Genomic DNA, 15206 nt, shown 5'->3' on the forward strand with positions numbered 1-15206 from the left:
CCCCGTCTCTCTCCTATTCTCTTTCCCCTCCTTTCCTCTTACACTCTTCTCCCCCCTCTCTCTCTGCTCTCTTTCTTTCTCTTTCTTGTCTTCTCTCTCACGCTCCTTTCTTTCACCTCTCCGTCTCCATCTCTCCCTCCTACTCTCTTATTTTTCTTCTCTTCCTTTCTCATCCTCTCTCTCCCCTCCTCTCCTCCATCTCTCCATTTTCCTTCAATTTCTTCCTCTCCATCTCTCCCTTCTATTCTCTTCAACTTTTTTCATCTCTCCCTCTATCTCTTTCTTGTCTTCTCTCTCTTCTTTCACCCCTCCCCCTTTTTCTCACTCCCTCAACTCCATTTCTTTATCTCTTCCTACCGCTCTCTACGACTTGTCCTCTCTTTTTTCACCACTCCCTTTCTCCATCTCTCTCTCTCTCTCTTGCTCATCCCTCTTTTTATCTTGGTCTCTTTCCTCCCTCTGCCCTTTCCCTTCTCTATTTTTCTACCTCCTTCTCTCTCCTTTTCATCTCCTCAATCTCTCATCCTGGCCCTCCCACTTGCCCTCTCATTGTTTTCCTCCCTCTGTCTCTCAGGGTCAGTTCATCGAGCTGTGTAAGACACTGTATAACATGTTCAGCGAGGATGCTAATGAGCAGGAGCTGTACCACGCCACAGCCACGGTGACCAGCCTGCTGCTGGAGATGGGGGAGGTGGGAAAGCTCTTTTGCAGCCCCTCCAGCAAGGAGGATGATGCTGATGATGAGGAGGAGGAGGATGACGATGAGGAGCGGGTCACCGTAAGATGCAGGAATCAACAGAGGACTCAGGAGGATTCATTAAACCGCTCAGTTGACGACAAGCTCCCCAACACGGCACCTATGGAGGACATCAAACTGGACGAATCACCCAAAGACACAGGTGCATCCTCGGCCATGCTCGTCTCTGATGACGAGACCAAAGACGACACGTCAGTGTCGTCATACTCAGTGCTGAGTGCCGGCTCACACGAGATGGACGAAAAGCTTCAGTGTGAGGACATTGCTGAGGACACGGTGCTGGTGCGCAGTGGTGCAGGAGGAGATGGGATCCCACACAGTGCTAGTATCGATAAGGACTGGGCCATAACCTTTGAGCAGTTTCTGGCCTCAGTGCTCACAGAACAAGCTTTGGTGCGCTACTTTGAGAAACCTGTGGACATCACAGCTCGCATTGCGAATGCAAAGAACGTGCGTAAGGGGGGACAGACGCACATGTCCGTCAGCGATTATGAGATCTCGCTCTCGGGCTAAACAACTTCTGGATGGACAGTCGTAAACACTGACTGATGTCCGCATTCACCTTTAAAGTTTACATCAATGTTACAAACATGCACAAAATGAGACAGACCAGAAACTCAACACTGTAAACACATAGTTTTCAACACTGGAGTAAACTTTACCAAACTACATCTTTAACAAAATGTTAAAAATGGTTGATCTGTATTTCAAACTGATCTTCAAAGCCACGTTTAAAGATCTGCATATGTACACACTCATTATCAACTACCTTTTTCTTAATCTATTTAAATTCTGTATATTTCTCTGAGACACTGGATATTTTAGAAAGGAAACAAGTGGCTCTTGGCTGCGTATTTTCTCTAATGTGAATTCACCCTGAAGAGTTTGAGATTCTGGACCAGAAGGACTGTGGAGGATCCTCGCTTTTGGAAACAGTGCTGAACAGATTCTCATCTTTTTAATCTGTAAAAAGCCGGGAAGGACTTGCGTACATATTATATGCTTGGTGTACTTTATATGGAGTAATAATGTTGCTATTTAATAGTATGTAATACAGGTAGACTGTGTATAGTCGTGTTGTGTCTACACTTATACTGATTGCCTATTCAGGGAGTGACCAGTCCTTGTCTTTGAGACATGAAAGGAACTTGGTTAAGTAGACTTAAAGGAATACTTCACTCCGAAAGTGCTGCTTTTGGAATGCTAACTGTTTGGGTTTGGCTAACAGAAGCATTTTTGAGTGATGCTGTTCCTTTAGCACAGTGATATATTTTGAATGTAGGACACGCAAGAAGCCATGAGACTGGAAGTGGAGAAAGAGAACTGAAATGACCGGATTCCCTGCTGTAAAGACAAAGCATGACTGATTTGTCTCTGATTTGACATTCTCCTGTTGGAAATCACTACATTAATAATTGCAGACATCTACAGTCCGTGTCTGTGTCTCCTTATTTGACAAATAATGCACTAGATAGAGCACCTAAGGCTTGAACAGTGCAATATGTGTTGAAGAGGAAGCAGTCTATCATCTATCTACTTTGCTGTCTGTCATTTTTCTGTTTCTGGCACCTGCACTTTGAGTTCCTTTCTTCGCTGTAACCCATGTAATGATGTACTGTATTTTACCATAGGAGACATACTGATCTCACTAACTCTTTTCCATCTCATACATAACACATCCGATAATAACCTTTCTGAAGGTTTACAGTTTATTTTCTTTCCTCATCATCATACGCATGTGGCATGACTGTCCACTTTCATGTAAGCTTTGTTTGTTTTTTTAACAAATAATTTTAATGCTGCTGTTTTTAGTAGTTTCTCTGTGAATTGTTTTAAGTGTCCTGTAAAGAATTGCTCCAAATAATTAAAAAGTACAAAAGAATACTATGCTACCTATTGAAAAGTGTGCGATCTGGTTATTATCCATTTTCCCTTTTCGACGTGTGTATTTTAATGTAGGAGTGTGGCCACATGCGTGCCACAGATTTGCCCTGCCCAAATTCTACACTAATCTAACCTTTAAAGGCTCGAGAGATTTATTACATTAGGAATAAAAAGCTTTGTAACATGTTATAGGAAAATAATCAACAATGGGGTGGTGTTGTGAGGGTCTACAAGAAGCAGAATTACTCTTAACACCCTGAAATTGATTATTTTCCAATAACACTGCAGAAATTGACCAACACTTATTAATTAATTAATTAATTGATTGATTGATTGATTAATTAAATACTGACTCATACTTTTTCATCTGTTTATAGTTACATTTAATGTTCTGGAACATCTGCAACAATTTAGTTCCTTTTATCACTTATGTTATAATAGGGATAAACAACTAGCCTCTCTTTTTTTTCTTTTGAAGGTAGTTGTCATGTTACCACAAAACCCCAAAGCTCTCTGTCCTGAAGACTTTCCCATGGTGGTAAACTTTTACAACCTCTAACCGTTACAAAGTGCTGACACTGGAGACTCCTTTTATAAATTTTAAATAGACGTCCCCTAAATAAGCACAATGTCACCAATCAACAATTAAACACTTTTTAAAATCTGTTCATGTGGATCATTCTCCATACAAGTCTCTGTGTAAGTCGATACTAAGTCGTTACTATAGAAAGAATAAGTGCATTGATATAAACCTGTGATTTGTCTTGCTCAAACTATTGTCAGAATTGCTTTTATAGAAAATAAATCAACACCTTCTGACCAATCAGCATTGAGAATTCAACAGTGCTGTGGTACAAATGCTGTGCGATTCGATCAAATGCACGTTTTGTTAATTAAAAGGAAGCAAAGATGTCTATTAATTATCATTTAATTTTTTTTAGAAATTTTAGAAAATTTTATTTATATATTTATTTATTCAAAATAAAGATATCTGAATTATTCTGACTATTTTGATAGTCTTTGCCTATCTATCACTTTTTTTTCAAAAAAGGAGGAATAAAAAGAGTCATCTCTTATTGGTCAGCTGAGTCAAATGAACTGGCTCATTTTCTTTCCACCCAGATGATGATGCAGGTTTGGGTGTTGGTCTAATCATCCAATCAGGGCATTCCAGTTGCCTCGAACCCTTTCACGGTTTGTTTGTTTGTTTGACGGCGCTCATTATTTACATTTCTTCATGTTTAATCCGCACACTCAGAGCAAGGACTGACACGGAACTGACACTGTGTTCATGAATTCCTGGGAATTTAGCATTTTTTTCCCAGGTGTTCTGTCATAACAGACCTCAGATCAGTTTATCTCTCTGTACATTAATTAGTTAGTGATATCATAGTCTCCTTATTGGATTAGTATCACCTGAGTCACCTGCACTCATTCGTTCACTGTAATCAGAGATTCAGCTAAGGAACGTTTTAGAGTTTACCCTCAGGACAGAGTGTTTTATTTATAGGCTGTAGCTCTTTTGTAGTCAACACCTGAGCTTAGCAGTTTCAGGCTTTTTTCCTGAGAAGTTACTGAGTTTCGGTGAGTTTCACCTGAACAAGCACATAGACACGGAATAAAAACCCAGCAGCAGGAAATAACAGTAAAGTTAACACAGTAACTTTCCTGACACAGTAAACAGCTGACTTCACAGCTCTAGGGTTTCATCCAGGGTCTCCAAGAACAAGCCATTAAGTGGATTGGAAGCTCTAAATTGCCCCTAGGTCTGAATGAGTGTGAGAATGTGTGTGTGCCATGTGATGAACTGGCAGATCATTTAGAGTGTACTCCCTTGTTGTACACTGCGCTCCTGGAATTTCTGAAACAGGTAAAAACTTATCTCAATTTTATTATTATCTGAGTATTAGTATTTATGTATTAGTATTAGTTTTTTTGTAAAAGTATCCCTAGTGTCCTGCATTTACTGTAAATCAACCACATAGCTGAGCATTTAATAGCAAAATGCTGTAATCGTTATGCAGTGGCTTACACTTGCTTAGTTCTGATATAATTCTGAGTTCCGTAAAAATAAATAAATTAAAAAAAATGTCATCAAGTATTTCATCTGGGGTACTCCTGCTGTATGTGTAGATTAAAATCCCTGAACCTCAGCTTGTCCCTATAGTGTCTATTAACTGCCTTGTCCTGAAGAGGAATTATCCTATCAGGATACTTTAGTGGCATTTCAAGATGTAATCTAATCCAAACACTAAAATCCAATCGCTTTAAATAGACTGGCCCTAATGCTCTTCCCTTGTGATAACAGATATCAAAACTTTGTTTTCTCATAATTGATCTCGCAATAAGAGTAGCTGTGACTCAGAAACTGCCTACAACTCTTCGATTAATTCTCTGTAGCAGGTTCACGATGTAGCTCTGACACGGAAAACGTCACATAACAAAGACGCCTTTGAGTTATTCAGGGCCAACAGATAAACTGTTGCAACAGTGAAAAGGTCTTACGTGAGCTGGTCACATTTTTTAACCTAGTCACTCCACTGAGAAAACGTGCAGTAAAGCAAGATTGTTATCTGTCTCCTGATGAACTTCAGTCATAGACGTCACTCGGTGTCCTCTCTCTGAACCAGGCTGTTGACAGGTACTAACGTGTTTACCTCCTTCCTGCTTTTAGATGAAGATAACTTGGTTATCATTAGCATTAGTTAACATCAAGATATCATAAAATAGTAAATCAATACAGCTACACAGTTACTCTTTGTATAAGTTCAGCGGGATTTATATAAGGCAATATTGACTTTTATGTCTGTAGACATTATCCCTAATTTGATTCTAAACTTTTTTTTTTTTTTCTTCTTCACAAAAACTTAAATACACTATAGGGCCAAAGTTTTGTGGACACCTGACCCATCACACCCATATGTTCTTGTTGAACAGTGCTTGTTCCAGATTTAGTCCCCCTTTGCTGTTATAATAACTGCCACTCCTCTCTGAAGGCTTTCCACTAGATTTGGAGCGTGGCTGTAGGGATTTGTACTCATTCAGCCACAAGAGCATTAGCAAAGTCAGGGCTCTGTGCAGGACACTCAAGTTCATCTACTCCAACCTTGGCACACAATGTCTTCATGGATCTCGCTTTGTGCACAGGAGCATTGTCATGCTGGAACAGATTTGGGCCTCTTAGTTCCAGTGAAGGGAAATTGTAATGCTACAGCATACAAAGACATTCTATACAATTGTGTGCTTCCAACTTTCTGGAAACAGAAGAAGGGGAAGAACTACATATGGGTGTCAGGTGTCCACAAACCTTTGGCCATATAGTGTACATTTGCATCATTTGCAAGTCACATTTTTCCAAAGTGTGATGTAAATGGTTTTGTAATGGTATTATTAATTTATTACATGGTAAAACATGGATGCTCCTATCGCACAGTGTTTATTTTTGTGTGTTACACTGCAAACATCATATTTTAGGAGAAGATATTTTCAAGTATATTGAGTATATGGTTTTATCTAATATTTTTAATTATACAACTAAAATAATTATATGACGGAACCTTTCTATCATTCTAGGCATGCTTAGTTGATATCACTTGCTAAACTTGGGGTTGAGGAGACCATCCCGTTTCTAAGTAAGAATTCCGAGTTGAAGGGAATTGCTTTGGTTTTTCCTAGTCAGAGGTCGGAGTTGTGAGTTTTAGTCGTAATGATAATTTTGCTTAATTTAACTTAACTTAATTTAACTATAAAAATAGAAAATAACCTCCTGATAGAATAAATTACTTATAAGTTTATTACTATTATTACTTGAATAAGTTATTAAATATCTAGAAATGTGCTGTCTAAAAATTGCCACCAATCTTATTCTATCAGAAGATATTTGTACCATTTTTAAGAATTTATTTTACCTAATGAAATTACTTAAAAGTAAAGTTATATGCTACAGAAATTGGTTGCCTAGGAAAATTAAAAAATGTTTTGAAATTTATGAGATACAATGAAATTAGAACCAGATACTCACATCACCCATATCCATCAACACTGTTACGATGAGTATTTGCTCATAATATGCAACAGAACATCGCCCCGCTGGGCGTCCAATCACTGTTTCAAAGCCCAGAGTGCTTGGTCTGAGAGCTGAGCAGCGATTGGCTGAGAGCTCGGTCGAGCCTCCTGCCCTGTTGCAAATCAGGTCATGCAACCGATTAGCGTAATTTAGTTAATAAACAGGCAATAATAACCCTTAACCTTTATAAAACAGTTAATTTGTGTCCTTTTTGACACAATGTAAGACAAACACCTTGTAACAAATCTGTCTTATGTGAAAAATATTAAATATTAACAATAAATCATAGTACAGTAGAAGATCAATTTTCCTGCTGAAAAAGTGAAGCTCTTACAAATTCCTAAAGAAAGGTGTTTTTCGCTTGTGTGTCGTTTGTGAAATGTGTGTATCTGAGCGGGGCTGAAGTGGACATTGACACTCTGCTTGTGGGTGGACTTTGAGTTAAGCCATGATTGCAGAGAAACGCCTCTCAGAGTGTCTGCAGAAATGAATTATATAAAGAGGGAGAGATTAATCTTCCTTTCTCAAGGTTTAATCCATACCTTCTGCTCCAGACTCAAAAGGTCCACCATCTCCAAAGGGATTACCTGAGGACTAGACTGAAAATGTAAGTAACACCTCGATCTTCACTTTCTCTAGATTATCATAACACACTCAGTGAACTTTTCCTAAACATGGATTAGATCTGGTTTTCCAGACAATGATTAATCTAAATTACACCACCACTACACATTCACCATCCAGTCTTACATTTAATCTTTAGTACTGTAATCATTTTAGTATTTAAATTGTAGTCTAGAATTTTACTGAAGAAAACAGAACAGGCTATGGTTTTAACATCTGTAGAATATATTCAAAATTCTTAAGTACATATTCTGTTAGTAGATCATTTTTTATTAACAAAATTATTTAAAAAAATAATTGAAATAATACAATTATCTGCTGATTAAATAAGACAATTTTACTTGATAAGCTTACTATTACTTAAAAGTGAAAAGTAAAAAAGTCTAGAAATGAAGTTGATAGACTATCTATAAGAAGAAAAATGTGATAAATCACTAATATTCAAGATGTTAAAGATTCTTTTGTACTTTCTTCAGTGTGTGTTACTGAAGTCCTCAATTGCTTAATATTTAATATTAATATTGTTGCATTGTATTATGTAATATCACTGCTTGAAAAATATAATATATTCCCCTAACTGAGCACTTGTGATTCTGTTCTCTGTGTCTGTAGCTGTGATCATGGTGGGACTGAAGCCATCTGATATTCCTCCTCCTTTGGGAGTGAAGGTACTGAGTGCAGGTACAGCCGCCTGCATCGCCGACCTTGTCACCTTCCCTCTGGACACAGCTAAAGTCCGGCTGCAGGTATACACACACACACACACACACACACACACACACACACACACACACACACACACACACACACAGTCCAGTGCTCTAAATCAATGTCTAGTTTGAACAGTATCCTGTTACATTTGCTAAAATGTGCTGCACACTTGAACATTGACATGACATTTTAAACTTTTGAACCTACATTGATTTGCAAAGTGCCTCATTAACTGCTTAGCATCAGTGAGACAGTTTGTGTATCAGGGTATGTGACCTTTCAGGTTAAACACTGACCAATATACAATAGTAAGATACTTAGGTATATCATGTTCTCCTCGTGTCTGCAGTTTCCTCCCACTTCCCAAAAACATGGGTGTACTGGTGACTCTTAAATGCCTCTATAGAGAGAGGGAGAGAGAGAGACAGTGTATGTGTGTGAGAGAGAGAGAGAGAGAGAGAGAGACAGTGTGTGTGAGAGAGAGAGAGAGAGAGAGAGAGAGAGAGAGAGAGAGTGTGCATGGTGCCCTGCTCTCCATGTTGTATTTCCTCCTCGCACCCAGTGTTCCTGGGATTGACTCCGGATTCATCACAACCCTTACCAGGATAAAATGTTTACTAAAGATAGATGAATAAATGAATGAAAAAATTTCATGAATTTTTTTGGGAGACACCTTTTTAACAAATGCTGTGAATGAACACAAAAACTATTTAAAAAACAAACAAACAAATAAATATAAACTTTTAAAATATTTATTGTTTTGATGTATATATCTAGATTGAGAATTGTGACTGATATTTCTGCGTTAGGTGCATGATGTGTATGAAACAAAAAAAAAAATCCTACAGCTGCATGTTTATTTGTTTGAAATATGACAAACAAATAACGTAATAATGACACAATTAATTATTCTCCCCTATGATCACACCTGGGAAATGCTGACATTTGCATGAAATTGCCTATTTTAAAGTCAGCATAGTGGGAAGGTGTGCCTCAGAATGTTAATGGCTAGATATGGAACATGAACAAATTTGTTCAGTTCAATTAATAACCCTGGTCCCCTTATGAGTTTTTCCTATTGCAAATGTAACATCATATTAAGTGCTGGTTAATGGTGTAGTTGGGATAATTAGTTGACAGTAATGTATTCTGTATAATGACTGACCTTCAGACTTTTACATCTTGAAATATGCAAAACTGTTGCTTAATGTGTGCATGAGAATATTACATAACATTCTGCTGAGGCTACAACCTCAAGAGATAATTTTTCTAATAAACATCCTTTGACACACATATGCTCCATGTTCTGTTCATGTGTAGCTGTATCCAGCATGCTAGTTTCTAACTCAGTGTCTGTATTCAGTATTTGTTCAATATTTAGCTAATAATACCTGTTAAGCAGTCCGTCCTTTCTCATGTCAGAGAATCCTTAGATACTCTCTGATCTGTGACTTTTCCTGTTTTGTGTTCAGATCCAGGGTGAGAAGGTGGCAGTAGAAGCTGCCAAGAACATCCGTTATCGTGGTGTATTTGGGACGATCAGCACCATGGTGCGGACCGAGGGGCCTCGCTCGCTCTATAACGGCCTGGTGGCTGGCCTGCAGAGACAGATGGCCTTTGCATCCATACGAATTGGCCTCTACGACAACGTCAAGAGCTTCTACACAGGAGGCAAAGACAGTGAGTGAGATTAAAGGGGCAAACTAGTATTTAATATATATTATAGGTAATAATTATATGCACAAGAATTAACAAATAAACTACATTAACTAAAAAAAAAAAAAGAAAAAGACCTAGGGGTGGTATTCATACAGTTTCCTGCATAGCTGTCAATTTACATATTAAATGTTTCTAATACTATGGGAAGGTATAGTTTATAGTTTATAGTACAGTTTGTTATTATATTTTCACATCACATTAATAATATAACAATCAGGACATTTTAAAAACAGTGATTTCTTTTAAACCACGGTCTTCAAGCTTTACACTGAAATCTACCGGAAAATTGTCTTTACTTCTTAATTTAAGCTCATTCATTCCATCGACAGACCCTAATGTAGGTATCCGGATCCTGGCCGGCTGCACCACAGGGGCGATGGCCGTTTCCATGGCTCAGCCTACAGACGTAGTGAAGGTGCGCTTCCAGGCCCAGATGAACCTGCAGGGAGTCGCTCGTCGCTACAACGGGACCATGCAGGCGTATAGACAGATCTTCTTACAGGAGGGCCTCCGTGGACTCTGGAAAGGTCTGTGGATTAATCTGTACAGAAACTGTAGGTTTTATTGCCAGATGCAAAGGCATATTCACCCTGATGTGTCAATGTTCTAATGGTGACTGATGTTATTGGCAAGAGATTGTCAATCCTGGTCCTGGAGTTTTTGCAGAACAATTGTCCATGTTTTTCTCACTTTAACACACTTACCAAGTTATTAACAAGCCTTTCATCAGGTAAAATGAAGTGTTAGTGCAGGCATTATTTTTGAAAGCCTAAATTCACAGACAAAATTTAAACCCATTTCCTTGTACTGAGACAGGAAAGGCAAACTTGTTTACTCAAAATTCTCCAATGAGAGTCTAAAGGCAGCTGCTTAACATTTAATATGTTACTATAAAGTACAAATTCAAACGTACAACAGTTTTACACTAACAATAAATACCTTAGGATGAGACTCATAAGCTGTTCTTATTGAGTTTTATCCATTTTCTTAACACTGGAAAGTCATGCTGGCCTTTTCTGATTAGGTTAGATCAGAATTTTATAAGAATTTTATCCTCCCAAAAATATGCTGTACTGGTTAATCTAAATTGCCCCTTGGTGTGAATGAATGTGTGAATATGTGTATGCATGGTGCTCTGGAGTATTCCTGCCTCACACATGGTGCTCCAGGGCTCATGACCCTGACCAGTATAAAATGCATACTGAAGATAAATGAATGAATGAAATATTCTAATAATGCATTTCCTTATCTTACAGGAACGCTACCCAACATCACCAGGAATGCCTTGGTCAACTGCACAGAGCTTGTGTCTTATGATCTTATCAAAGAAGCCATTCTTGGACACAAGCTGATGTCAGGTATGTGTGCTTAAAAATAATAAAACACTCAAAATACTGAAATGACTGACATGTCACCTATGCTCATCGGCTAACAACGCTAATAATAAAACTGATATGGGGTGCGTTTCATTATTAGCCATTCAGCATTTTTTTCAACTATTCCCACTGCTGATCTGAGATCAGATTAACTTCCAAACCTGTCACTGGTTAGCATGCACACGGAGCAAAGCATCCGATTCCAGCTGAGGCCAGTTTAATAGGCCAAAATCCAGCGACAGCATCTGTTTATGTCTAACACTGATTGGTCAAAAATACACACACCTCCTGTTCTCTATCCAGTCTGCTGATAAAAATGTCTTGACTGATTATTTTCTAATACAGAACATCTTGTGAGATAGAACAAGTCTTTTATTGCTCCATTCACAAGATACTTCAGTAACTCCATGTCTATGTGCAGACATCAAGCAGTTCAGTTTATAAGGCAACCTTTATCACTTGGACTTTATACTGTAGATTATATTACAGATCAGCTAAAAAATAAGGTCACATAACTACAAGATCATAAGGATAGATGAGGACAGAATAGAGGCTGGTTTCCAGTCATCTCTGGTGGGCATTTTAATTAAAATTATTTAATTATTGAAGATGCCATAGGGTTTAAAAAAAAAAAAAAAAAAAGAAAAAAAGAAAGAAATCCAAATATCCAAATATTTGTGGCAACATACAGTAGATTTACTAATAAAAAAAATAAAAATAAAATATAGATTTATAAGCCTAAAATAAGCTTTTTGCACCTGTTTGGCTAAATGGCTAAATGTTCATTAAAATTATTTTTTTTTTAATGGGCCAATGAAAGTGGAATACAAAAAAAAGTGCTTCTTAGGTGGCTCATTGATGAACAAAGCATGTTGTTTGCAGATGTTGCCTATGCAGATGTTCTCTGAAGTAGTGCATTATGTACCAGTTATTGCTGAATACTGATAGGACAGGGCCATAGGTGTGCTGAACCTCGGAAGCACTGTATTCTGCGTAATCAATTTCACAGAAATGCACTGTTGCACAACCTGTTAGATTATATAACAGCACATGGAGAAGTCCAAGCGTGGAGTTTCTATTCATTAATATTTGCCTAAGTGACTATGCAAAAGTGGGGAAATGGATAGCATGTGTGTCCGCAGACTGGAGATGCTGCATTAATGTGCTACAGCAACAGTTCCCTATAAACCCTGGAACCAGCACGTGACTACCTATTGAATAGTACATTGATTCTGAATTATGAGCAGAAAATCTTATGTCTATTGAATAATGAATTTAAAAAAGTATAATTAGACAAAAGAAAAAAGGCACCAGAATAATAACTAAAGCAACGTTTTGCATGGCCAGCATTTGCATTTTGTAACATTGCAGGCTCTTTTGATATTTTATGTCTTCAGTGCTTCAATACATAGATTTTCTGCTTCCTATTTCTTAAAAATTTTGCAGAGTAACATGTTTTCTGAGAACCTAATCTCCTGAAAGAATTTAATCAATAACTACATGTTTTCAGAGTTTGGAGTGACTTAATTTAACCAATCATAACCTACTATTGCCAACCCCACATACTACTGTCCCAAAACACAGGCCTTTTAACAGAACCTAGAACTACAAACACCAGTCATCAAAAGAAAGAGTCCAGACACAAGTTCAAGTGCAGATCATATCAGTCTTGGCTAGTATTAGCTAACTACCTAGCCTAGCTTGCCATCTAGATTACATTTATCATCAGCAGCAATAAAGCTGAAATAAAGATTGCTTGGGCAGTGGGGAAAGTGTTTGTCTTCAATATGGCTATGGTCAAGAGACCAAGAGAAGATCAAGAGAAGAGGAAGGACGTGACTGTATGCACTCACAGTAAAAATGAGACCAGTCCATGACAGATACACTATATGGCCAAATGTTTGTAGACATCTGACCATCACATCCATATGTGCACCATTTACACAATGTTGCCACAAAGTTGAAAGCACACAATTGTACAGAATGTCTCTGCATGCTGGAGCATTACAATTTCCCTTCGCTGGAACTAAGACAACGTTCCTGTGCAGAAAGCGAGTTCCACCATTAGAGCTTGATCTCATTAATGCTCTTGTGGCTGAATGATCACAAATCCCCACAGCCATGTTTCAAAATCTAGTGGAAAGCCTTCCCGGAATAGCAAAGGTTATTATAAAAGCAAAGGCGGGACTAAATCTGGAATGGGATTTTCAACAAGCACATATGGGTATGATGGTCAGGTGTCCACAAACTTTTGGCCATGTAGTGTACTGATGATCAGTGAACATCTGAAAACAGATTTATCTCTAGCTACATTGCAAAGCTAAAATATTGGCAAAGAAATTTCTCAGATTGAATAATCACCAGCAAGATCATTTTCTTGCCCCCAGAGCTACAACCTGATTGTTCAAGAGGTTAAAAAGGCTTTGTCACTTTGCTCTTTTCTGAAAAGTTGGTAAAACATTTACTGTGGACCTTAGCATTGCTTGCAATTGTGCATTTTATATAAACAACAGTTTTGTTTGTTATTAAAACGTCACAACCTCACCACTACTGTTCAATGTTCTATTACAGATAACCTGCCGTGTCATTTCGTCTCTGCGTTCGGGGCTGGATTCATCACCACCGTCATCGCCTCTCCTGTGGATGTGGTGAAGACTCGCTACATGAACTCTCCTCCTGGTCAGTACAAAAGTGCCATCCACTGTGCCTGGACCATGATGACCAAAGAAGGACCTACAGCCTTCTACAAAGGGTAAGATAAACCCTCACACGCATTCTCACTCAGTTCAATCAATCAATCAAATAACCAATTATAATAACCACTTTGGAATGAATAATACTTAAATGAATAATAAGATACAATTTTGTATTCAATCAGTCAAGACTATTGTACTTCTTTAGATTTACACTGGAGCTACAAGGCTGTAGTTACCAAGTAACGGAAATCAACCAAAAATGAGATTTTCTTTCTTGCTAGCTACGTATGGGTGTGATGGGCCGTATAGTGTACGTTTTCCGAAACCCTTTCCAGAACCCTGGATTCATAAACATGTCATGTTTTATGCCATGTATAAATAATACAGGTCAAATTAATGTCTGTTATAACCAACCCTCGACCAGTGATTTGGGTTCAGTTGTGATATATCTGACATTGGTGTGTTTCTGTCCATTTCCTTCTAGATTTGTGCCTTCCTTTCTCAGACTGGGATCATGGAACATCGTCATGTTTGTGTCATTCGAGCAGCTGAAGAGAGCCATGATGGCCTCTAAAAAGAAGATGGAAGCCACCATGTAGAGAAAGACTGCTGCTCCTATGTTAAATGCACTGACTCACTGAACAAGCTGCCGTTTGTGCTGCTGAAGGAAAAATGATTGACAAAAATCAGCAAAAGCAGGTGGCCAAATATTTAACTTATTAGTCTGAACTAAAGGAAAAGAGGAAGAACGCTCACCCTAAGATTTACTCTATACAGGGAATTGAGAGAGATGAAAGCATAGCCAGTTCATGCTTACTGCATGATAATAATTATAATATCTCTCAGAGTCTGGTGTGTGTGTGCGTGCGCGTCTGAACCTGTGTGTATAATGCTTTATGATGTACAGGTCCTGTGGTGTTCGGTAGCTGGAAGATGATGAAAAGCCACATTCTGTACTTTGCCTTTTTTTTTGCTAAACTACTGTACGTACAACGTGGCTTTACACACAAAACTGTCCATAAGCTGTCTTTTTTTATAATTATTATTAATACTAATTAATCCTTTGTTTAAAAAAGGACAATGTGTTTTTAATTTATGTTGAACTGTTTACTGTATGTTTACTCACCGCTCGATTGCTGTAAGCTTGCAGGAGAAACGTGCGAGCCACACTGTAAGCTATGACAGCAAACAACCTGAAAGGCATCAAAGTCCATTTCTAAAATAAATACATATTTAGGTAAAGCACACTGAATGCTTTACAACTTCCAGTTTGTTGTTTTCATTTGGGTCACTCAACTCTGTGTCTACTTACCATTCCTACACCTACCTTAACCACCTCTTTCAACTTCCAGGTTGAATATATTTCAAATATA

At 38.1% G+C, this 15206-nt stretch overlaps 2 protein-coding genes across 4 annotated transcripts in view; both read left to right on the top strand.

Moving 5' to 3' along the window:
• Positions 1 to 2534, top strand: part of tbc1d9 (TBC1 domain family, member 9 (with GRAM domain)) — a 43886-nt gene extending 41352 nt beyond the window's left edge. For all 3 annotated transcript variants that reach the window (XM_026939728.3, XM_026939737.3, XM_053232423.1), the window contains exon 22: positions 575 to 2534. In XM_026939728.3, the coding sequence (XP_026795529.2) occupies positions 575 to 1270 (696 nt within the window). In that variant the 3' untranslated portion in view covers positions 1271 to 2534. The remainder of the gene's footprint in view (positions 1 to 574) is intronic.
• Positions 2535 to 7161: 4627 nt separating this feature from the next.
• On the top strand, positions 7162 to 15101 carry ucp1 (uncoupling protein 1). The gene is made up of 7 exons (XM_026944523.3): positions 7162 to 7314; positions 7944 to 8077; positions 9515 to 9722; positions 10091 to 10288; positions 11018 to 11119; positions 13709 to 13889; positions 14318 to 15101. The coding sequence occupies exons 2-7, from the start codon at positions 7952 to 7954 to the stop codon at positions 14430 to 14432; spliced, it is 930 nt and encodes a 309-aa protein (XP_026800324.3). The 5' UTR covers positions 7162 to 7314; positions 7944 to 7951; the 3' UTR covers positions 14433 to 15101.
• The last annotated feature ends 105 nt before the right edge of the window (positions 15102 to 15206 follow it).

The sequence above is a fragment of the Pangasianodon hypophthalmus genome, chromosome 3, assembly GCF_027358585.1.
Source record: "Pangasianodon hypophthalmus isolate fPanHyp1 chromosome 3, fPanHyp1.pri, whole genome shotgun sequence".
Taxonomy (NCBI): domain Eukaryota; kingdom Metazoa; phylum Chordata; class Actinopteri; order Siluriformes; family Pangasiidae; genus Pangasianodon; species Pangasianodon hypophthalmus.

Bases quoted from the DNA above. Each gene is read 5' to 3' on its own strand.
- ucp1 (XM_026944523.3), top strand. From the start codon at position 7,952: ATGGTGGGACTGAAGCCATCTGATATTCCTCCTCCTTTGGGAGTGAAG. The intron at 8,078-9,514 runs GTATACACACAC...TTTTGTGTTCAG, and splicing joins CAGCTAAAGTCCGGCTGCAG to ATCCAGGGTGAGAAGGTGGC. The intron at 11,120-13,708 runs GTATGTGTGCTT...GTTCTATTACAG, and splicing joins TGGACACAAGCTGATGTCAG to ATAACCTGCCGTGTCATTTC.